At 41.4% G+C, this 26119-nt stretch overlaps 2 protein-coding genes across 2 annotated transcripts in view; one reads left to right on the top strand and one right to left on the bottom strand.

Annotated features, from left to right (window-relative positions):
* The window catches only part of vgll4b (vestigial-like family member 4b), a 325618-nt gene that overhangs the window by 180537 nt on the left and 118962 nt on the right, over nt 1-26119 (bottom strand). The window lies entirely within an intron of this gene.
* Nucleotides 2104-13098, top strand: slc6a1b (solute carrier family 6 member 1b). Its single transcript, XM_084035561.1, has 14 exons — nt 2104-2491; nt 2780-2911; nt 3129-3229; nt 3766-3875; nt 4249-4381; nt 5255-5389; nt 6195-6298; nt 6803-6927; nt 7364-7476; nt 7730-7861; nt 9854-9956; nt 10155-10255; nt 10821-10988; nt 12484-13098. Exons 1-14 carry the CDS (start codon nt 2245-2247, stop codon nt 12595-12597), a joined length of 1818 nt encoding a protein of 605 aa, XP_083891687.1. The 5' UTR covers nt 2104-2244; the 3' UTR covers nt 12598-13098.

Below are 26119 nucleotides of genomic sequence, written 5' to 3'. Positions count from 1 at the left end.
CATTGGCATCTTCCTCTGTATCTGCTACTCTGGTGCATTTGATGCTAAATTACACTTCTTATTTTTACCCGTGGCCTTTTTTTTAAAATACACAAATGTTTCAAGTTGGAGAGATGGAAGTTTAGAGAATAAAAACAGTGAACAAGTGTCACATAAGTATGTTGAAGCGTTATTTATGGCACTTTGAAGGAAGCTCTTCATTAAGTTATTATGTTTATAGCATCAACTGGCCCCTGAGTGAGCAGGAGAGAATGACTAAGGGAGAGAAAGAGAGGGAGAGAGAGAACTTGATGATGTAAAAAAAGAGAAAAAAAAGGCTGCAGGAGTAAGGATATAAAACCTTGAGACAAGAGGATGCTCCTCTCTCAAACGCGCTGCCATCTCAGTGGTGGAAATGTTGGAGTTGGGGAGGGTCGACTTTGAGGTGACATTGACGCTATGTAGACGAGGGTGAGGATCCTGCGCTCCATGTTACGTCTCTGCTCGCTTCAAGTCAGACGGCGGCAGCTCCTTTCCCCGTCTTCTCTCCCCTCCTCTCTTTCAGCACCACTCCTTCCGGGACAGCACCTCGCTCTCAAGGATCGCTCTCAGGATCATACGTTCGCTCGCTGCCGTCGGATGCAAAGTTTCCACCTTGGTTTGACTCTGTAAAAAAACAAAAAGTGCAAGGAAGTAACTTTTTTTTTTTTTTTTCATAAAAACTCGGATTTTAACAATCGGGGAAACAATCTGGAAAATAAAAGGATTTCATTGTGAGTATTATGTTATACATAAAACAAATCTGATATATATATATGTGTGTGTGTGTGTGTGTGTGTGTGTGTGTGTGTGTGTGCGTGTGTGTGTGTTCGTTGACATACCTTTATGGAATTTGTGGCATATGCAGATGCGCAGATTTTGGCGGTGCGCGCGGACTGCACTTATTGGTGACGCGAGAGTCATGTCTTGAGAGTCATTAGCGTGTTTGATCCTTCAGTCCTGCAGCCAAATGTTTGAAATGTGTCGAATGTAGATGTGTGATCACTGTGGGGGGGATCTTGTTATTTTTTTATTATTTTTTTTATAATTCTTTGTTCGCTAAATCCTAATTTGTCTCGAGGGTGCGCGTCTCTTTGGAGACAAATGTGACACGAGCCCTTGGATATTATTAAAATATTTGATATTAAATGCTTACTGCTCAAATCATCAAAAGATTTGGAACCGTGTTGCCTCGCGGCTTACTGTTTTCCACTATTACGCACGCGAGTTGATGGAGAGCAAAGAGCGCGTCCCACGTTCCATTCGTTCGAATATCATGGATGCGTATTCTGCATGATTTAACTACTAGATACAAATAAGTTCCTTGTATTTTCAAATGTAGAATCTTTCAAAAACAACGTGCTAATTGTGTTGCTAATTAACTAATATGAATATTTTATATGTTAACACTCGCGGATATTTGATGAAATCGTCTATTCACAAACTCCGGTGAGTTATTACCCTCTCCAGGTGATTCATTGGACATTATCGTCGCGCCTGACTCCTAAATGTGTTTAATTGCTCTCCTCTTGTACCGGAGCAGTAGGAAGTGGGCTGCTGAATTTAGCATAATGACTCAAGGACAAGAGGAGGCTCTAAATTTCTGCTAACACGCATTCACTCCAGGCAATTAAAAGTGATTCTTATTGCATGAGAAGTCTTTATTTGGTCCCGTGGGGTTCACGGATCGTGGGGCACATTTTTCTTTTCTTCCTCTCTCCACCCCTGAAGAAATGTCATGCAGTTAGGATGGATGCATAGAATATTTCAGAAAAAAATAGATTTTCCCAGCAATGTAAAACTTCTTCTAAGCTATTTGATCACATACTAATTTTAAAATATTATTTTTTCTTCCAGAAAACATGTGGTTATTCGGTTAATGAGGAAAATTAATCACATTTATTTTTCTAAAATGTAAATTTACGCAAATGATATCAAGACTTGACATTCGACTTTATAAAAACTATTTAAACCAGTAGATCTTCGAGGAGAGCAAGTAAAATAATCTCATTTTATTGATGTTGGGGGATTTTTTTCAGTGAAGTTTTATATTTTTATTTGGTTTTCAGGGTCGGTGGACTGCTGCTAAACTGCTCCTGACCGTCTCTCTCATTACCCCGATTATTCGGCTCTGGGAGCTGGGTGCACAGGACGGAGACGCTGCTGGACCGGTGCTGAAACCCCCTCCTCTCCACTGGTCGGGACTATCCGACACGCACAGTTACCATGGCCACCAACGGGACCAAAGCCTCGGACGGACACGTCTTAACGGAGACGGTGAATGACGCACCCACCACCACGCCAAACGACAAACCCAAAACCTTGGTGGTGAAGGTGCAGAAGACGAAAAATGAAATACCCGAGAGAGAAACGTGGGGCGGCAGATTTGACTTTCTTCTCTCTTGTGTCGGATACGCAATCGGACTCGGAAATGTCTGGAGATTTCCTTATTTATGTGGAAAAAACGGAGGAGGTAATCAGGAATTCTTGGCAATTTTCCATTTATCCTTACATCAAAAGGAGTGCAAAGATCTCGACATCAAAACCTGCCAGTTTGCTGACGGAGGTTTTGAATTTAAATAAAGCTAAAGTGTATTCCCCCCCACATCTAAGCCGTGCGTAATTGCGCACGAGCGAAAGCCTGTGCGCTGAACAGGGGCGCAGTGGGAAACCAAAAGCTGCCTTTACAAAATATCTTATCTGGATTATGATGCATGTTAATAGTTACTTACACGCCTTTCACCTCTCACCTCTCATCCAGGGGCCTTCTTGATTCCCTACTTTTTGACCCTCATATTTGCTGGCATGCCCCTCTTCTTTCTGGAGACGGCTCTTGGTCAGTACACTTCTATTGGTGGACTTGGAGTGTGGAAGCTGGCCCCCATTTTCAAAGGTACGTTATTCTTAAGGCCTTAAAAAATACGCTGTTATGCTCCATTAAGCCAGGTTGATGAAGAGACACAGGTCAAAAAGTGGGTCTCTGTTATTATGTAACAGAAGGCAAAGGCTTATTATCAGCAATCCAAAACATAAACAAAAATCTAACATATATTTATTATTCTCATTTTAGCACAATTTAACACCATGCCTGTACTCTCCCATTGTTTCAGGTGTGGGTCTGGCTGCTGCTGTTCTGTCCTTCTGGTTAAATATCTACTACATTGTAATCATTTCTTGGGCTATTTACTATCTGTACAACTCCTTCACTGCTGTGAGTATTTGATATTTATATTCATTTCATTCCATTATAAAACAATGTGATGAAAGGACTTAAATTCCTTCATCATTTAAGGAAGAAAAAATACTAAACTAATCGAATATCTTTGATTCCTATTGAAACATCTCACAAGTGTTCCTCTAAATCAGAACAAAAACAAGAGTTTCTTTTTTTTTTTGCCCTGGTTGTATTTTATTAGTATTTTTTTTTTTTTTACATAGTAACCCCTTCAGTTATGTGGCAGCTCCTTTTTGCCAGCACCTCTTATATAGGTCTTAACAGCTCTTAACAGAGTATGACATTTATTACTTCCTTTCCCACATAATTAGTGCCTTACACAAGGTATTGATAAATGCATTTGGCGATGAGGCATTCAGTCCTCTGAGAAAAGCATGAAATCTCAATGAGTATCATGGTCTTGGCTGCTCGACAGCCAGAGAGAATGGGACCCGGCGGTGGGAGAGTGGGTCCAAGTAAAAAGGGCCGTCTGTGTGATTTTTCTCTCTTTTTCTTCTTCTTTAAATTTCCAGGATCTGCCATGGCAGACTTGTGGCAACGCCTGGAACACAGAGCGCTGTTACACCAACTACAGCATCGCAGACACCAGGAACCTCACCAGCGCTGTGGTGGAGTTCTGGGAGTAAGCTGGACATAAGCCCGAGTCTGTTTACATCACAATGATACCGCGCTGTTGTACTCAGATTTAAGCCAAGGTCGTGGTCAATACTGTGCACAATAGAGAATAGCGCCAGTTGGATCTGAGGATCCAATGGTTCCCCAAATCCCTTAGCAACCATCTATCCAGATACTTTCACTACCTTGTAATAATGGGCCTCAAACCAACCTAAAATGCATGTAGATGCGTAAGCATGACTTCCTTTGACTGTGGTGCCTTAAAAAAAACTTGGGAGAGGGCTTATTGTGAGTATCCAGAATTGTGTGCATACTTGCGTGTGCGAGTTCAAGGATGCATGTGTGCGTTGAAGTAAGCCCACTTTACTCCTTCCCTCCAGACGAAACATGCACCAGATGACGGACGGTCTGGACAAGCCCGGGGAGGTCAGGATCCCACTGGCTATCACACTCGCCATTGCATGGGTGCTCGTCTACTTCTGCATCTGGAAGGGGGTCGGCTGGACTGGCAAAGTGAGTGGAGAGAGAGAGAGAGAGAGAGAGAGAGAGAGAGAGAGAGAGCGGAAAGAAAACAAAATGTAAAAAAGTGAAATCCATCCTGAATTGAATGGAATCATCTTTACGTTTGGCACAATGACAGGTTGGATTATTGTTCAACTGTGGGGATCACATGACGTCTTCATACTTCATACTTTCATGAGGTTTACTGTCATGAAATATTGGAAAATCACATAACCAGCATATTTTGCATAATTCCACAATACATGGACGTGCAGCACTGTGCCAACCCTTCCCTGACAGTGTTTCTTTAAATGACAATACAACATTGTACACGCAATTTCCCTTTAATCCAAAGCACCCTACTTATGATAAGCACCTCCACTTCCACGAAGACATAAAAAGGCCTGAACTAGACTACAAAACCATAACTTGTTTGATTAGCACTTTTTAAATGTATATATTAATGATCGTTTATTTGACTTAAGGCAGATGCACTGTTTTCTTTGATACATAGCAGTGTCAATGATAGCGTCTCCGTTAGTTCTTTCCTCATTCACTACATTTTCTCATGAATGATGTGAACTGTGTTGACTTTGAGAGCACAAATGAGTTCAGATAAGGAGGGAAATAATGCACTGGGAGTGTGCTGAACCCAAGCGTTCCGGGGTCATCTGGCCTCCGGGGAACGGCAGACTAGGTCACTGTGCTGCACTGTGCTGAAGGGATGCTGCCGCAGAGTTACACTGTTCATGATGAGGCGAACAACTTCGGCGTCTTCACTTCTTCTGCTGTAGCGTTGGACAAATATCCAACGATGCTCACTAGCCTCGTGATGTAACAGTTCTATATTCTTTTTTTCCCTAACGACCACTCTGTGTCCCACAGGTGGTGTACTTCTCAGCCACATACCCTTACTTTATGCTGTTCATCCTGTTTTGCCGTGGCGTCTCTCTACCCGGTGCAATTGATGGGATTCTCTTCTATATCACGCCAGACTTTGAAAAGCTGAAGGAGTCTGAGGTATGCTCTGGTTTTGGCCTAGATGTGTAAACATGGCATACATCTGTTTGTTGATGTAGCTGCAGAGGATGAGCCCATCCCCAGTGGGAGGTACACACTGTTTATGCATTCCTGTAATATCATTGCATTTTGGGGAAGAGTACTATTAGAGGACACTCATATACAAATAGATTCTCATACCTGCACAGTATTAATACTATCTTATACTATTTAGAACAAGTATTGTCAATTGCATGGACACAATATAGCACAAAAGCAGAATCATGTCTATACGTTGACAGCCATAAAAACATCTATCAGTGTGAGTTCCAAGTATTTCCCCTCGAGCAGCAGATCAATACGCTTATAAAAGTTGAACGCATGATGATTATAAAAGTATACAGTAGGTCTTTAATCGCTTTAACGTGCTGAAATGTGTCAGTGGTACGCTTTTTAAAAAATCCCTCTATGATAGTATTGATTTTTTTTATTTTTTTTATTTCTGCTTACGTTTTCTGTAATGATTGTGAATAAATTACTTAGTGGCATCATTAAAGGTCAAGAAGACCACGAGATGAAGCTAGATGAGGTGTGGAGAGACCTCATTAGACAAGGCAAGGCCCTGCTGGGTGAAGCCAATCAAAATAGGATGCAATGGGATTAGAGTGGATCAGATAGGACCAAGCGTGCACACGGCTTGATCAGCCCGGCCAGTTAAACGAGTCAGTCGCTATCAGTCCATTTCTTTAAAAATAAATCTCTATTTAGCATCAACGTTTGCGTCTACACCTGGTTATTTTAACCTACTTCCTCCTAATATCGTCAGGTGTGGCTGGATGCTGCCACCCAGATCTTCTTCTCCTACGGTCTGGGATTAGGCTCTCTGATTGCTCTTGGAAGCTACAATCCCTTCCATAACAATGTATACAGGTAGGTGGTTATAATATCTTTATATATAATATCTTGCATTTAGAGTGTCTACATTTTTTTTTAAGGAGACCGTGCAGATGTCTCTTCCCGGGATAATTTTTTGGTTTCCTGACAACATAATGTTTGTTCCTTCTATTTTGGGACTATTTGAGCCTCCAGCTGTATCAGTCATTTCATTATTTTGGCTCGACCCTCTATTTTGCACTCACAGACACAGACGATAGGTTGGCCTCTGTCACAGTCTCGGATAAACACTGATCTGCAACTACGTACATCCACGGTTCCAGCCATTTTGACACTGCTGGAGTTTGCTGCAATTTTAAAAAGAACGGGTCAATATAAATGTACTCAGCTGCTGTGTTACTGCAGGATGCAAAATGGCTCCCCCCCCCCACCACCCACCCACCCACCGCCCCATCCCCCCTCGACAATGTGTGACGGGTTGATAAGGAATTGATACAGGCGTGACAATGGCTGCCTTGTGATTTGTCTCTCCCCCTACAGAGATTCCATCATTGTCTGCTGCATCAACTCCTTCACCAGCATGTTCGCTGGCTTTGTCATCTTCTCCATCGTGGGATTCATGGCCAACGTAACAAAGAGACCCATCGCTGATGTGGCAGCCTCAGGTAATTGCAATCAATGTCGAAACTCGATAGGGACAATCGGAGCGGGCAGAAAGAGACGTGTGACTGTGCAGAAATGAGCCCTTGGATGTTATTCTTTTAGTCATAAAGGGAGAGTTTGTCACTTTACGTCAGCGCTGATTTCTGGGCTTATTTAGGAAGAAAATTGGCTCAGTGATTTAGCAAAAACTCTCTGTCCTTTCTAAATAATCCTTAGTGACTTTGTTCTCCCAAGGACACTTTGGATTTATTCAGGATTACAGTTCCTTTTATTATGGCTGAGTGCATGTGTTAAAAATGGTAGACACTATGATTTAATTTTTGTTTTTATGTTTTACTTTTAAGCCATTTTGTTTTTCAACGGCTCTTTTATTAGCCTGACGTTGTAAGTTCACGTCACCGTCTCTAAAATGTGTCTTTAAAATACATCTTTTCTTAGGACCTGGCCTGGCATTTTTGGCATATCCTGAGGCCGTGACCAAGCTGCCCATCTCTCCTCTCTGGGCCATACTCTTCTTCTCCATGCTGCTGATGCTGGGAATCGACAGCCAGGTAAAGATTACCCAACACAAATGGTCAGAGTTGTGTTTTTCATTGGCGAGAATGGAAGTAAAACTTAAATAACTGAATAAAATAGTTTAAGGCCTTCATCACATTGCCAAGTTAAAGCATTAAACAAACATGTTTGCTGTTATTATTTCATGCATGAAAGTTACTTCTCCACCTTAGAACTTGACCTAATGTTGTAATCGTGACGACAGTATGTTACATAACTCGGTTTGACGTGAATCTGCGATCTCTCCAGTTCTGCACCGTGGAAGGTTTCATCACCGCGCTGGTTGATGAATTCCCTCACGTCCTCCGAAAACGCAGAGAGATCTTCATCGCAGTCGTCTGCTTCATTTCCTACATCATTGGACTGTCCAACATCACACAGGTAAAAGCTTCTTTCTTATTGGATAATCCACAAACTCACAAAAAGCCTTCCACTAAATGATGAGGGTGATTTCTGGTTGCCATTTTCAGACGTAATCACACCATGGGGATTTGCCCTCTCACAATATTTACAGACTCCAAGGTCAACGTCACCTTTAATCAACTGACTAAACACTCAAATATTTAGTCAACAACATGCATAAGTTATTTTATATTTAACATCTCTGATGTTGGTATTGTCACAGTATAATAGAACATTTTCCACATCCAACTGGACACCATTTCTGTGACCCAGATACCTGCAAGGCAGATAACTCAGCTTGCCAAATGGCTCTCATATGAAATCCAAAAAAGCATCCAAGTAAAATGAAAGTCATGGGGTTATAAACTCGCAGTAGTTCCAGGCCACAATGGTTCATAGATGTGTTTTCATTTCACTTATTTACCAGCTGGACCAAAGAATGAAGACCTGGTCTGTTGGGTTTTTTCTGTCACTTTGAACATCACTCCAACATTTTGGTCCAGAGGAAGATATCTCACACCTGCAGGATATAGTTCACAGTGATTCCTAAAGGTTTTCATCTATCATAGCCTAATGGGCACTTACAAAACATGCTCCTCACAGAATTAACCATTTTGTGCACTTCATGATCCAACCCTACACAATTACATCCCATACGACTTAACAAGAACATAAACTGCACTCTCGAATCGATTTGAGGGAATAGTATTTTCAGCTGGATGAAGGTCACGCTGTAAATTTAAACAACGCTACAAACTGACTTTGTTACATTTGGGCAACAGAACTACATGGTTAGGTTTGGTAAAAAAAAAAAAGAAAGAAAAGAAGTTATGTTTCGGCAAAAAAAGGGCTTGTCTTAACACAGGACATGAACAGCTGTCTCCTTGGTGAAAGTCGTGTGTTTATTGACCCATTCCCCACCACAACTTCCTATCTATCCGAACATCTGTGGGCTCATTTGAAACTTATTTGAGAAAAGTAAATGGAATGCACGGGATAATACAGAAACCCCAAAATGTAATTCATAAAACAGTGTTGTTTTGTGGGAACATCACAATATCACAAAATATCTGATCATTTAACTGGCAGATTGACACAGGTTACTGTACCTGATCATTGGAATATTACCATGAAGATGCTGTTTAACTTCTACATTCAGTTGATTTACTATAAAGATACTTAATTTTATATATAACCATTTGCTTATGAAGTCATATTTTTAAATGGATAATAATTTAATTCTTAATGTTCCATTTCAATCTTAAGTGCAGCAGGTCCAAAGATACGTTTTAAGTATTTATCATTGTCTCAAAACGCCACCCCACTAAATAACTACTGGCCACTTCCAATCAGCAAAAAGGAGTTAGTCACAATCTAAATCAAAAGTTTTAAATAAAGCAAAAAAAAAAAAAAACAGTCAACAGCAAAAACTTGTGAGCTAGAAATGACAGAACCACTGCAGGCCAAGGTCATGTTTGCCAGTGACACCCGAAGACCCCGCATCGTCCCTTTACTTCTGCCAAACCGGGTATCCATCACCACGCATGCAAAGCCTTTTTAGAACGAGGCAGTTACCCTAATCGCCGCTCCGGGCATTACAAAATATATCAAGCTTCACAGAGTAGGAGTTGACGAACTGTAGCAGGTCCCTTTGAGCTGGTCTCCACGGCGACCCGAGAGCCGCGAGAGATGGTGGCCAGACATGGGACGCTTGGAGGCGACGCTCCATTGTCTTGCCTGTGCTACACGCTCACAATAACACGTTTTCCACAAGGACATCTGAGCGCCGCGATGTCCTCGCCGATGAAACGTCACTAATGCTCACCAGCCACAGTCGCCGGCGCTCTTGCCCTTCGTGTTATTCCACTTGACCGATTTAGTGCCGTTCATCCAATACTGTAATTGCTTCTTTAACATGATCCACTTCACCTTCGTGTTCTCTTTTGTTTTCCTGCTTCTCTCCTTTCACAGGGCGGACTGTATGTGTTCAAACTATTTGACTACTACTCAGCCAGTGGAATGTGTCTGCTCTTCCTGGTCTTCTTTGAGTGCATCTCAATTTCATGGTTTTACGGTGAGCCACACTTATGTCTCGGTAATCTCCTTAAAGATGGGGTTTTTTACATCCAAAAAGCTCAAATCTTAACATCTAACATTTAAGATTAAGACTAGAAATGTATCTGAAATTACGAATAATGGCCAAACATTTGGATGACTAAAAGTGTATTGATAACCCTAACCCTAACCCTAACCCTAATACCTTTGGTTCCAGGTGTGAACAAATTCTACGACAACATCGAGGAAATGATTGGCTACAGGCCCTGCATGTGGTGGAAAGCCTGCTGGGTCGTTTTCACTCCGCTCATCGTGGTTGTAAGTGTTGAACCATGCATGTGTGCAGACACCAACAGGACAATATGTACGCTTATGCAACACATTCTCATCCAAACCGAATGTGGTTAACGTTGTGAATTTAAACTCAAACACTTAGCTTAGGTTCAGGCAACGAAACCACTTAGTCGGGTTTAGTAAAAGCATCATGGTTGGGCATCAAGTACGGGAAACACATAGCTTTAAACAACACTTTGGTTGAAACTCCTTCACCTCCCCTCAGCCCTTTTTTCAATCAACACACTCCTGGAGTATTTTCTCTGAGTGTTATTGCCAAACATGGGTTTACTTTGTAGTACTCATACAGACGTGTGCACCAAAACAAAAGCAGTTAGTTACGTTTACTTGATGATTGGTTTGAAGTGTCAGGGCCCCAAGCTTAAATAGCATTACGATCTCACCTGTACCTCCATATTACAAGCTTATTCTGAAGTCGTACCGTCACGTTCATTGCCTAGAATGCAGCCTCTAAATGAGTTCAATGCCAAAATTTGCTGATGAGGATGATGATGGTGCTAATGTGTGTTTCCTTGTCCACCTTGTCCAGGGAGTCTTCTTGTTCAGTGCAGTGCAGATGGTTCCCCTCACCTTGGGTGACTACGTGTTCCCGGCCTGGGGCCAGGGGGTTGGGTGGTGCATGGCCCTCTCCTCCATGACCCTCATCCCTGGCTACATGGTCTACATGTTCCTCACACTCAAAGGCACATACAAAGAGGTAAGAGCGATGGGGATCCGACATTTGATGCAAATAATACTGAAAGAAGAAAGTTGGTTTGCTGCGTTTACTCTTAAAATAAATATCATCACACATACACGTTTTACTGTATTAATGCTGAGAGTCCGCGGTGAGTGTAATGCAAATACGATAGCCGCAGATTTCCCAGAGCACATCACTGCACCCACACACATCTAATAGCCGGTCTGAATTTTAATCTGCAGTCGGCAGCGAGGCAGGCTCTGTGTTAAGAGTTTCAAGTGGATTACTTTTTGGCTCAAATACATTATCACATAGTGTCTGATGGACCAATCCAATGCAGGGACACAGTGGAGTATTTAGAGGATGCTGGTGTGCAGCGAGGATAATGTAATGTCCTGCAAGCCCAGTCACAAGTCATTTCAACAGCAAAGGCAAGTTTGAATGTTGATTTCACCCAGAATATATTTATCCAGGGTTTACATCATCCTCATTTACATAATGGCTGGCAATGAAAGTCGTAACTGAAATGTCGTTTTGCAGCAAAAAAAAAAGAAGACAACCCTTCGCACTGGATGTTAAAATGCTCAGTTTAGGTCAATGTAATTTTGCACTTTGCATTATAACCGCACTGTGATTCAACGAGCAAATATAGACATGCTCGGTAAAGACGCAATCAATTGCCATGAAGAGTAGAACAGTGATAAAAGGATTAGTAAAATAGAGTTTCTAATTAGTTCTGTTAAACCATTTTAAATGCCTTTTTGCTCTGCCAGCCACTGACTTCTCAGCAAATTACATTTATTTGTATGCGGCACAATGGTACGTCGAATCTTTATTGATCCGACGATGCTAATCAATGGAGCATAATACCTTTTTTTCCGGCATGCTATTTACATTGAGAGCGTTTTTAATTCGCAGTCATCCATAATGCGCCGCACAATAAGCTCACATCTATATACGGTCCCGAGTGACAGATATAGCTTTATAGCTACTGCTGACAGAGTAAATGGGCCATAATTGCAGGCAGTGCAACAGAGGCTGTCAGAGGCGATGTGCAGGTGTCAGATCCTGCAGCACCAGCTGATGGCTGATTGTCTAATTGTAGCAATCAGCCAGCTGATTAGCGCGCTGCTCCCTGGCGAAAAAAGCTTCGTCTCACAAACACTGTGCAAATGCCGCAGAATCCCAGAACTCCCTAACTCGTAGTTCAGAAGGTTTGAAGGATTTACCAAGTTGGATGCTCTGATTTAGTTTGTTGGCATGCAAATTGGCTTTTATTATTCTTTATCAGCCTCATTTCAGACCACATTCATACAACCATATATTACATCAGGGAAACTGTATCTACTGCTGAGAGTTAACCCTCAGAGGCTGGTGCACTTTTCATACAGCTTATTGGTTTGATCACAAACTCCGCAGCTGTTTACGTCCCTATATATCTGTGTGACGGCGTCTCATAGTCATTTCCACATCGGTACATTTTCAGTGTGATATCTGTGCTTCTCTATTCCAGCGTCTGCGGGTGATGTTCAAGCCTGTGACACTGGTGAAGGCTCAGGAAAATGGCCCAGACCAGCAGACAGAAAACCAGAGCCAGAACCCTGCCAACGAGGAAGCCTACATCTAGAAGTCCCTGCCTCTCTCTCTGGCGAGAACAGAGAAAAGAAAGAAAAAAAACAACAAAAAAAAACATAATCAAGGTTGGGAACGACCACCAGACTTCCATGTCTGCTTTTATTCACCTACCTCCTGGGCACACGTGAGACCAACCTGATTACTTAGTTATTTTTAGGGGTTTTTCTGTTTGTTTATTTGTATAATACAGAGATATAAAAACGTATGAGGAAAAAAAACAAACTACCCAGCAAAATTGTTATGATATTATGAATTTCATTATGCAAAAAAGTTAGTCTTTTTAGAAAAAGGAAATGTGACTTAGGAAATTACTGTATATTGAATATATAATTTAAATTTGGAGGCCCGCGTTGATTCGATAGTATTGTGCTACTTTGAAGATATTAATTAATCTACTAAACTACAATTACTGTACAAAGAAAAAAAAATTGGTTAATGCATTTTGCTTGTACATGAAATAAATACATTAAAAGGAATGCAGTGTAGTAGGTGGAGGGAAAAAATGTAATTTGAAAGTTTGTAAAGAATATTGAATATTGACCATTTTATGGCAAAGACAATATGGGAATGTGCAACAGGTAAGGCCAAATCTGCTTGTATGTGTAAAATATAATTTAGTCGGACTATCGCTCCCTCGCAGGATTCTGCGATTCACCTGAAATGTTTACCACCCATGTCTGGGGCTCCCTTTGACAAGCACAAGTACAGCACGGAATTTTGAAGAGTCCCGCTTTTTATTTTGGCTCGATTGAAACTTGTGACAACAGCAAAAATAACTTACATAGGCTACATAGCAAGAGACTGTTATAATTGTTTCTTTGTTTTCTAAAGAACAATAACTTTGTATGTTGTCTGGATCTTTTTGTAGAATCATTTTTAGGTCATTTTCTATATGTGAGAGTAAGAAGGACCAAAATCATACTCGCGCTAGAAAAAGATTGGTGCAGACATTTGACCTGCTGACGACATATGGATTAAATCAAACATCACCTTTAATCTCTCCGGAGAGCAACACTGTGGCAAATATAGAACCACGTACAAGCACAATTCGGATCTGTACGCTACCATTTGCATCGTACAATATGTATGCCTGAGATTATTTTAGGGGGGGAAGAAGTAGAATTTCCTTCTCCTGACAACCCAGTAAAAACCACTAAAATGGTTCGACAGAGTTGTGTTGCAATAAGCCAACGGTGATTCAGATCTATACTTTAAACTGTGAGAATGAATAAGCTGCGCTGGTTGCTGCATCGGAGACTGGACGAAGGATTATCCATGTTAGCGACCAGCTACCACTATTCTGACCGGAACCGTTTACTTGTACATTAGTAACCCTCTCCTCAGGAACAAAGGTGGACGTGACCAAATTCTCTCAGATGCTACCGTTATACACTGAAACAATTAATGCTATAAGAGAAAAAACAACGCAATTACGATTAAATAAAGACAAATAAATATATATATATATATACATTTCAGCCAGCATCATTTCTTTCAGTGTATATGAACTGTGATGGCCTTCACTCAGTCATTCTATTAGGAGCCAAACTGTTCCTATGCTGAGGCGAGTGCAGATTTCCATTATCAGAGAGAGAAACTTTGGTCCGAGAGCGACGCCAGGACATAGCCAGATGATATATATCTATACTGTAGGCCAACACCACTGAAACTACTCCTTTCCATAGGGTGAAGACAAACCTATTATTACATATCAAGTTTGCTCGGCAATATTAAGACACATATGTAGAAGCGGACTTTGCGACAGACCACAGATATCACTGTATAACCACGAAAGGAGGATCAAGAAAATTTGCTTCTGTGGCAGCTACATGCGACAGGAATCAGGTTGAATCAGTCCCGTTGATTTTTCGTTTATCTGTGTTCTTTTTTCAAAGATATGTGAATTAAATTGTGCAATGACAAAGGGTTCCGTGAATTTTGTATAAAGTTACCATACTGCAGTTTTCTCTCTTGAATGATGTTGTAAACTGGACTGTGTAATACATGTATCTGTGAATGTCTGTACAACCTGAGTTTTTCTTTTCTTTTGTCTAAATGTTGAACAAAAAAAAAAAGTGATATCATTTGCTGTTTTCTGCAATAATGTTATTATCTCAGAAACTAAAGCACATATCTCTATCAACTGTAAAAACGATAATTACAATAACAGAACAGAGTAATAACAAAGATGAGAATAATAATAATAATAATAATAACAATAATGTAATAGAAATGTCTAGTCAGAGAATATTGTTTTGTATATTTCTAGCTGTTTCATGGGCCTAATGTAAAATATTCTATGTAAAAAAATATATAATAAATGTCTTTAGATGGTGTTATATGAAAAAGCATGATTGCAATATATGTTATCTGCAAAAATAAATAAAGACCTATAGATTATAATGTCTGTGTCATGTAATCTTTCTATTAAGAAGTCTGGTCAAGTATGTGTCAAACAAAATAACACCAGCCAATGGCAAAAAGAGAAAAAAAGAAAAAAGCACAATGGGTTAATTGATAGAATTAGGATTTAAATGGGTTTTAATGTTTGAATAATTACTAACGCTGAATTCAAAGGTATGAAAATGCTCTTCCAGTGAGTGAGATGGCCTTTCATGATGCTGACCTGCTTTGTGTTATGCTGATGCTCACTTCATTACGGATTGTAATTGGAAATGAATATGCAATCAGCAAAGATGCTCAAGTGTAATCTTGGCTTATAGTTTCTACGAAACCACATGTTTTCACCACATACATCCTTGTGACATCCTTGTAACCCCCCCATTTTTTAATTAAACCATGTGTCTGTTTGTGTGGCTTGGTCCTCTTGTACATCTAGACATCTTTCACCTCGAGGATCGAACCTCGTCGCCCCTCAAAGGTCTTGACAAGCTCAACTCAACAGAGGTTGGGGAGTGACAATAAAAGCATTAACCACAGGGAAACTAAAGGCTTCTCGATGGTACAAGCTGTAATAGAGATAGTGTAACAGCATCTGAAACGCCATCTCTAACCATGCAATTGTAGTCAGCTGTGTACGACTATTTTTTTAAAGTCCTCAAGACAGACGATCCAACTATCAAAACCACGCAACGATTGGCTGGGCGTAAAGGTATGGAACTTCTCCAGCAACAGCTTTATTCTTCACAAAACCACTTCTATCACTTCTGTCACCCATCAGCACCTGCATGGTGTCAAATATGGTCATTTTACTAACCATAAAGCCATTTAAAATGTCTAATTGTTTTGAAGTTGCAGATTGATGAAATATACGCACAGGTACATTTAAAAATGCACCTTTTTTTCTGCACACATTTCCTCTATAATGCTGGGGTTCTCTGTTGGAAATGCTCTGTCAAGCATTCACACTTGAAGATAATTCTTCAAAGAAAAAGCCAAATTATGCAGATATTTATGGTTGCCTCACTTTACAGCGAACATAGGACACAGAGAAACTGGGTCAACTTCAGAACCCGAATCAGTTCATTTAAATTAAGAAAGAAATGTATTCATCCCTGAGGAACAATAAGCCGCTGGATATACATTCTCATCTAGTATAACAGATAAAACTTAATGTAGTGGCTGACACGGTAGTTGCACGTAGCCTGCTGTTAGCCAGCTAGCTCACGGTGTTTCAGGCAACATATTGGCTTGGCCAATAGAGACTGAGCAGAGCAACGACAATACAAATTCCCGCTCTAATGCAGGGTGGATACAAAATGCCGCAAGTACTGCGTGTCACGTGAGAGTATAGCAGCAGACTCCAGTTGTCTTCCTGGACTAGCTCACAGGCTTTACTCCGTTTCAGTGAGCCTAATCACGTGGAACAGATTACGTGAATGCAGAATATGCACAGAGTTTATAATTGCCGTCTTGGCTCTGACATCATCATTACTCGCAACCGTTTACACGCTCAGCGTGGCAGCGAGCGGGGAGTGACGATAATGGCCGTTCTGTTGACGGACAACTCGGGGGGGAAATGAGAACCTATTATATCTTGTGAAACGAGATAGAAAAAAAGTACAAGCATGTGAGATCGGGTTTGGTGGAGTTCAGTGTTTTCAAAAGGTTCGTTTTTTTGCTTTCAGCAAATAATATGCACACAAATGCAGTTTATTGCCACGATTCCGGGTGTCCTCCATTAAGCAATGATACTACTGCCTGGGAACTACTGCCTGTTTTTAATGCATTTAACAACATTCAGCTGCATTTTCTATTTTGTGTGTGTGTGTGTGTGTGTGTGTGTGTGTGTGTGTGTGTGTGTGTGTGTGTGTGTGTGTGTGTGTGTGTGTGTGTGTGTGTGTGTGTGTGTTTGTACATGTGTGTGTGAGAGAGAGAGAGACATTTAGAAAGGGAGGGAAGGTGATTTTATACCTGGTCGGACAGTCGCACCGTAACGGAGATGACGCTGTGATTTTGAGCATGTGTGAGTCTGCGTGCACGCATGCGTGTGATCCATCGTGTCCTCTATGACTCTATATACAAGTCTGCTTGTCTGAGCATGCGCCGGTATAGTAGAAGTGTTAGTTGGGGTGATGACACAGACATGAGCGGAGCAGCTCTGACAGCTCGGGTCTAGCAGAGGTAGTAACAGCTCAGAAGTCAGCTCGAGGGCCCCAACAAAACACACACACACACACACACACACACACACACACACACACACACACTGTGGAAATGGTAATCCGGTTTCCCTCTCTGCCAGCTTGGCCGAGGCTCCAGTTGCATGCACACTCTCCAACCACATCACGATCATCGGGCGCTGACATGCGCAACACGATGAGGCAGAGAGAAAAAAAATCCTCCGTTTCTCTTCGTATAGCTGCGAGGCTGTAGATTTCCAGAGTTGTTTTAAGTGAAAAATGCAGGGAGGTTGCACAATGGATGTGGAAGTAGGCGACAGCGTGTAATATTGGATGGGTATATAAATGGGAGAGGGGGGTTCGGTTGGGGACCTCAGCCATTCAAACACACCGACACATCCTTTGCTAATAAAAATAAAAATAGTGATAATTAAAATATCTGCCAGCCACTTCTCAGATTTGAATCAGTTTAAAGCACTTCAGGGTTAGACTTCAACACGGGAGATTACTTCTTGTTTTGCATTTTCCAACCAACGGCGACCACGTTACATAACCTTTCATTTTAACTCCGACCCTCTCACCAAACACTAGCTGTGTCATATCATAAAGCGATTTCAACAGACAGATAAATGGTGTAAAAGGACATCAAATCAGAAAACGTCATTCTAGAGAACCTTGACAAACAATGCAACATATTTCATCATCTCATTTAGATGACTTTTTCAGCAATTAGACAGGACCTTGACTTTTAATGGCATCCAGTGAACACTACCAGGCCTTTCATTCAGCTACCAACCGTTTCTCTCCAGCTGACAAAAAAGTTGAATCACAATATTAGTCTTCATGCTTTCTCTCTGTTCACCTTTACAACAGGCTGCCGATAGCATATCTGCTCCCAGCAGACTGGCAGACAGACAGACAGGCTGGCAGACAGACAGGCAGACAGGCAGTGAGAGAAGCAAACGCCGTTATCACTCCCTGCCATATGATGGGATTAGCTTGAGTGTTGTCTAACAAAGCATTAATGAGCAGTTTTAATTGCCTGCACAGCATACCCTGCCAAACCCTGAACCACACACACACACACACACACACACACACACACAGGCAGGGTTGTGACGCATATTTGTCCCATCTGAAATGGCGTCCGACTGATACAGAGTTTGTTTTTGTCACTAGAGTGCAAACCATTCTGCCGTCATTCCAATACATTGGTGCACAGCGTGACAGAGAATATGGCTTTGAAGATGTTCATTTAACCTCCATTCTCTCCCTCACACAATGCAGACTTAATTGAAATCAATAGATGTTTTCGGTTATCTCGCGGTGCCATATTACAGTACTGCCGTGACCTGAACACCACTCTCATTACACCAGGGCAATGTCTTCCATTTGATTTAACTTTAATTCTACCAGATACAAGAAATTCTAGATAAATATCAGGCATGTCTGGCGGCTGATTGTGATGAGGGGGGCGATCAATAAATATCTCATGAATACAAGTGGGAATTTGGTGTATATCTGCCCATCTCTCTACTCATGGCAGCCATTTCTTCAGGTTACAGTTGCTAAATAACAGACAGAATACTCCACAGTAAACACTGCATTTCTGTTTGTTTGTTTTTTGGCAAAATAATATTTGAAATGTGCATGTTTTAGGTTTAAGGGTATAATATTTCATCATTTTGTTGAATCGTGTACTGCTTACATTATTCCAAGACAACAACTCCCAGAATCCCATGTTACTATTTCACAATATCATCAAAGTCTGTTTTGTTTGTTATTGTTTTTGATTGAGAGGCTGTAGAAATGACATACATGCGTTTCATCAGGACTGACCTACCCATTCCCTCCAGTAACCTACCATTATTGTACTTGTTTAACACTTTAGGAGACACAACCTAATGCAATACTTCAAAATGTGCACAAAAGTATGTGAATGGAAACACGACACCAGTCCCAGGATGTGGAACCAGTCGCTGTGACACGGGCGTCCCAGGATGGTCAGCAGCCGCCGCACCCCACCAGTCATGCTAATAACTAAGCAGATGGTGGCAAACTATGCTGCCGGTCATACTGTACAGAACAGGAAGACACAGCATGTCTCTGTCACAGCACCGGCCGCACACTGACCCAGGAAAAGGCCAAAAGTATCTCACACTGCTCAACATACACAAGGTTTTTATAATAGTCCACGGTGAAGAGAAAGTGCCTCGAGGCAGTCCTTCTACAACCTGGGATCTCACTGTCAGCTTATATAAAAAACAAAACGGGAGACCATCTGTGGTCAGAATGTTGTGAAACACGAATAAAGCTGAGAATGAGAAAACAATGTATCGTAAATCAACCGTAATCGCTTTGCATCGGCTCTATATGTGCAGGTACGCAGAAATTTGAGGCTTGAACCAAATTGTGTTCTTTAGACCCTCTCTGGGTTTTAGTGATGAATGGAGACAGAGTAGGTCTGTGTGACGGAACAGGGAGCGTGACTTCCAGCTGGAAACAGCTCCTTTCTCCTGGCACTAAAGAGGAAAGAGCCCCGAACACAGCTCAACGGCCATTGTCTTTGCTCTCTTCGTCTTCTTACTTGGTCTCAATCACCTCTTCCCCACATAGTCTTCTCTTCTCTTCTCTTCTCTTCTCTTCTCTTCTCTTCTCTTCTCTTCTCTTCTCTTCTCTTCTCTTCTGTAAGTGATTGCTAGAGCTTTAACCAATGAACCCATCTTATCCCTTCCGGTTTCTGGGGTATTTTACCATGCCACATTTATCACCAAATGTACCGGGAGCGGTGCCACTGCGTTGCATCTCAAAGCTCAAAGGCGGATTCCTACCCCTCGGGCATCTTCTACATTGAAGCGGAGGAAACAAAAATGGAACAAGATTTCTGTACAATATCAAGGAAAGAAATATTGCACCTGCAAATGAGATACAATGGTGTGAGAGAACCTGGAATGGTGGACAAGCAATTCATTAATGTTAGCTCGTCTTATTGACCTTTTTCTTCTTTCCTTTTTTTTTACATTTTGTATTTGTTTTTATTTTATTTCACACTATCTCTACAGCATACAGTGGCAGCGTTCTCAGGGGCATGGGAGAAAAATAGAAAAAGTACCCCTAAAGGGCACTTCATCACACTTTCTCCACTGGAAAGACATCCTGAGGTACATTTTCTCCACTGCAATGGCATCATAGACGGAACTTCATCATGTTTTTTTCCACAAACAGGACGTGATAGAAGGCAATTTGTCACGTTTTCTCCACTGGAAGGGCACCCGGGGCACTCTATTACTCCCCTGAGTCTGTAAGACACCCAATGCTAAACCACCAGGAGGAGCAGAAGCAGAAGGTTTTCATCAAGCCTGAAATACCATATCTTACTGTTGAAGAAGGTATAATTATATAGTGTGCCCTTTGCTGTCAAGAGCTATCACCTCATCAGCCTCTGCATCTCTCAAGAAACATCAAGCACTTGACACCATTTCTGAAGAGTACAACCCACACAACTGACAAAAGACGGAAATTGCACCAAAATGATGTCTGTTCATGGTGAAAGGGAAAATCAAAAAGAGAGAAATGAGTTCAGTGCCATGAATGTGAAAGCAGCTTGTTTCAGAATCAGCCACAGTCGTCGCCGTGGGAACAGACTGAAATCTACCGTGACGAGTGATTCATGTGTTTTGGTTTTTGTGAAAGGTTAAAGCACAAACTCAAAGGGTTGGAACATACTGTAAAATGTTCATGATGTGACAAAAAAGTGTGCACTCTGGTGGTATTGTGAACATTAATTTAAGAAAATAATTTCATTATTTCATAATATTAGCATAGCGTGTTAGCATGCTGATATTTGCTAATTAGCATGCAACACAAAATTACACCAGTATAGTAAGATGATGATAATTGATTTTGCCGATATTTGGACAAAAGTATTGGACAAATTAATTGAATTTTAAAGATCACCAAAATCATTACCTGGTAAACACAAATGTATGCGCAAAATGATCAAATGATGAAGATTTGCTGGTAGTGATGGACAAAAATCATGGATGAATGTTACAGATGATGTTCATCCATTCAGTCTGGACAAAAAAAACACTGACAGACTGACATTGCTATTCCTGGAGCCACAATGAAGGCTACATGTACAGTTGATACTTGAGTGTGGGCAGAAGATCACGTGGCTATAATGCTTGGGCCGTCCCCCCCATAAATACATACCACTGAAACTGAGACACCTCAATTGAAAGCTGTAGGAAGTCCTCCCCTAGTGTCCCCTTTGAAGTGTACAAAACGCATATTAAGGATAAAAGAGAGACTAAAAAAATATGTATCCTTGAATAAATGTCCTCTGCAATGCAACGATTCATTGCTCAACAGAAAATCAAGGATGCATCATATGTCAACACCCCCAATTTCTCTCTCTCTCTCTCTCTCTCTCTCTCTCTCTCTCTCTCTCTCTCTCTCTCTCTCTCTCTCTCTCTCTCTCCCTCTAGCTCTCTCTCTCTCTCATGCTGCTTATGCAGAGAGGAAGAAATCTGATGTCATGCCTGCCTGCCCTCGGCTGTCAAGCCCTCTGACACACACAAACACACATACAAACGTTATTTACAGTATAATTACTTCCATGACAGCTCAGATGCAAAGCCATCACTCAGTATTATCAAACTATTGAGGCGTGTAACAGTCTATATATAATACAGATGGGAGAGAAAAAAAGAGATCTATTACAAATCCAAACACATGACCAACTATACACCCGCTGTAATCCAGCAGATTTCTACTCATGGAACGATTTCTACAGTTTTTATTCTCATAAATGAATTTTTACCGAGATATCCACAATCCTGAACTCACAAAGAGACTTCCGATGACCCAAACCCCGTGGTAACCAGAATAACCCATCAAAACTGGATACTTTTCACCTCATCATATCTATGATCATTCAAATTCACGCTAGCCTGCAGAATTTGGCAGGAAGTTGCAAGCCAGGGACATGTACATGGGTTTCTAAAGGCTACAGTTCCTATGCAAATCCACTGCAGATGACTGAGTGAATGCACAGAGACTCTCCCATCCTGCTGCTCCGTCTCTCCCTTTCCCCATAACCTGAGCCACCGGAGCAGAACGTGCGCTTGTCTTCGCTTCATGCTTCACTTTTAACATGGCCGAGGGGCGTGCTGAGAGAAATCAGATGTAATTAGGTGGATGTTGGTGAGGCGCTCGGATATTAACATGGGTTTCACCACGCGACATGGTGTTGGAGGGCAGACGCACGTCTCCTGCAGTCACATTATGTTTGCACACAGATGTTCTTTAAAGCCCCCGGACCCATCCTGAAACTGTGGGAAGTACGTCAGCACTAGTTCTTGTACACGCTTCTGATGGCGATGATGTGGTTTGGAAATAGGTTTGAGTAAAGTTTTTATCCTAAGCTTGATCCTAGAGGTCCTACAGGACGATGATGCATGTCCAACCATGTCTCCTATAAGTAATGTTTGTGAACTTCTTTATGAATTTTTCCAACGGAAGCATAATTGCTGCCTCGATTATATCCACTGGCAACGTTTTTCCAGTCAAGAGAGGGCTGGGTTATTGTGCCAAACAAAAAGGAAAGTGACATTTATGTTTCTCTTAAAATGTATTGTTTTTTCAAAATGAGTTTTTTTGAGGAAAGCATATACAGAAAACGCATATGGGCCAAATTATCCCTTGACGATATAGTGAATATAGGATTCAATGCAATCCTTAAAGTATGTGAGACTTGTTGGTATTGAAGACGACAATAATGTGTACCAAATGTTGTGATGAAGGGAACAAACATATGCCTTAGCACACACATCCTCATTGGTATCCACTTTTCTCATCCTAATAGAGTTAGGTCAGGCCAACAATGCCATTTACTGTTTTTGGGGGGGCATGTTTGTTAGTTCTTACTTCCTATGTGTTACTCTACTGCAACTGAGAAGAACACAAGGCCGACAACAACAACACAAAAACTGAATGGGACATGCTTGGAAGAAAAATGGCAGAGACAGATTACAGATTAAGCGTGCCACATCCAGCTCTCTAACTGTCCTCTCTGTCTCCTTTCTCATGGTAAATGCTTTCCCCTTTTCTCTGTTCGGAGAAAGTAGTGGGAAACAGTGAGTCAGGCTGGAGTGCTGAGAGCTGGACCGGACTGTTAATGGCGTCCAATGAATTAAGAGTCGGTTCTGCTCGTTTACCATTTGAATGACCGGGAGGCTTGGGAAGGTAGCAAGCTCCGGACACAAAGAGATGCTTCACAGCCTGATTGCACTTCGGTTCACGTCTACATGTCTAAATATTTTCTTCCAGGGCACGGCATGTTGTGTGTAAGTGGTAAAAGCCATTATACCGTATGACAACGCCAAAGGAAATGTCTAATTTGGATTTACAAGTGGGTTCCAACAATTTAAAGAAGGGCAGAATCCCAGAGACAGAGACAATGCTTAGAAATGTAATAATTAACACATATTTCTTTTTAAAATAATCCAATACAGAATCACCGTCATGGACCCGAGGTGAAAAAACCTCAACCTTTATCTAACCAAAGTTATTTTAAATGCATTAATGCCTGGGAGACTGCCTTCCTCCTGAAGGTATTTTCTCAGGGAGCGCTTACCCCCAAGCTGTGTATCGCCTAATTATGCAGCCATCTATCAGAGCCATGAAAGTCCACCTAGTTCAAGAGGTGGAACTGTCCGTCATGTTTCGGGTGTTAGCTGCTTACAGAGTGCTTCCGCCATTTTTCTTGCGTGTGAGACAATTGGGATGGTGGTTCACATAGCTTGAATTGGTTTTATAGCGTCACGAGGATAAGAACTCCGGTGATCGGCCTACAGCTGGCAGTCAGCTGTGGTGAAGTGGTGCTTTTTTTGTAAACTATCAGGTCAATTGGGGCAAAGCCTGTGCGGAATCCAAGCTCAGAAATTAAGCCAACACAGAAGTAAAAAGAAAAAAGCTGTACTTCTTTAAATGGCCACTTGAGGCAGGCTCCAAAAGCGAGTCAATCAGAAAAAAAATGATGAAATGGAAAACTTTACAGCAGAAATGGACATGTTTACAGCCTGGTACAAAACATTCATAACAACTGTACAGGCGGTAAATTATATTAGATATAAGTAACCCATTTAAATAGTAGTAAGGCCTAAAGTCAGGAAGGATTGAGTGACAGGTGGGTACAGGTGGGCTCTTTGCCTGTTTTTTGGATTAGCTGCGAGTTAAGCTGTGCCGTCACAGCGGGAGCCACCCTTCACTGCGACTCTGCATAAACCAACAGCTGATGTCACGGAGACAACATCCATATTTTATACAGTCCATGTATCCTTGTAGCCCTAGAACATAGCCGTTATGTGCACAGGTGGTGGCATTTATAAATCTATACAATTAGTGCGGCTAATGGAGCTCAGTGAAGAGTCTGTCTGTGCACACCGGACTGCATTTACATTTACATTTGTCCAAAGCGACTTTCAATAAGTACATTTGTCACAAGAAAGAAACCACAACATATCATTGCCGATAAAGTAAGACTGGGGATAAAACGTTTTTCTTTTTATAGAGACATTTCATATTTCAGGGGGAGTCTGATTGTGCGTTGTAGGAGGAGTGAACAACTTGAAGCAGGTGAGCGCTTTACTCCCCGCTGGGCACTTTCACAAGCCTCGTCATCAGCGAGGCGAGCCCATCAACCGGGTCCTGATTACACAGAGAGCACTTCACTGCAGCCTGACAGGAAACCCACGGAGGCTGCTATTTATAGAAGCTATAAGTCATATTTCAAGAGGAACTTTTTTAAAAAGTTAATACGTGGAATCCAAAAGTTTCCAGTCGCTAAATCAACCACAGAGGCCGAGTGCACTCATCGTGGTATCTATATTCTTTGTACCAATTCTTATGACTCTCAAGATCTTTGAAGGTCATGTATATAATGCATCATAAGCACATTTATAACACATTATAATGCATTTATAAGGTTTTATAAAAGTCGTTATACATGTTTATAATCATGCATGTGTACATTTGTGTACCTAGTGTACATAATCACATTATAATACATTATAAAAGGGATTATTCCACGTTAAAAACAGGTTATAATTATACATTAGAACTATGGGAATTATAATACACTATGATACTAGAAAATGAATCTCAGTGGGTGACCAACAATTCTGAAGTATTATGATTCTTGACCTTATAAGTCATCATAAAATGTTTATAATGTGTTGTGATTATTGTTATAATGTTATAATACATTATAGACATGGGCGTCACAGAAAGTGTTACCAAACATGTTGAACCCATAAATCATAAAAAGAAAAAATTGAGACATCAAGGATCAGCGTGATCCAAATAGCACGGAACGGGTTGCATCTACTAATGGCACGATTAATCATCTGTCACATACTAGAACAACACATTCTTTTCATTTTCCACATGGCACCAAATTCCCCTCTCCCACCGACCTCCCTTCCTTGTCTGCAGCAGGAATATCTCCAGGCGAGACAATGGCGCACAATTACCCGGAGCAGAAAGCACCGTGGCAATGACAAATGTAGTTTTTAACAGAGCAGGAGACATTATGTTCTCACATCAGAGTTAAATACCTCCTATTTATCTCAGCCAAGGCGAGGGAGAGAAAAAAGCAAGAAGGGGGGAGGGAGAGAGAAAGTCAGAGTGATCAAGACAGACAGAGAAAGGGGGAAGTAAGCCATAGGCTGCGGAGACGTTCCATGACAACCGAGCGGGAGGATTCTGAACCATGTCGTCCAATGTCCCTGTTGGAAAAGAGTGCAGCGAGAAGGTGCAGCTGTGTAATGACCTACAGCTTATTTCTCACGCCGAGTTGAACGGCACAGGCAGCTCGGCCGAATTGAAACCGATGTAATTCAGACACGTCGAGACATTCTCATTGTA

This window comes from Eutrigla gurnardus, assembly GCF_963514095.1.
Source record: "Eutrigla gurnardus genome assembly, chromosome: 2".
Taxonomy (NCBI): Eukaryota; Metazoa; Chordata; class Actinopteri; order Perciformes; family Triglidae; genus Eutrigla; species Eutrigla gurnardus.
Note: the sequence above shows the minus strand (reverse complement) of the source record. Positions and strands in the feature narration are given on the sequence as shown.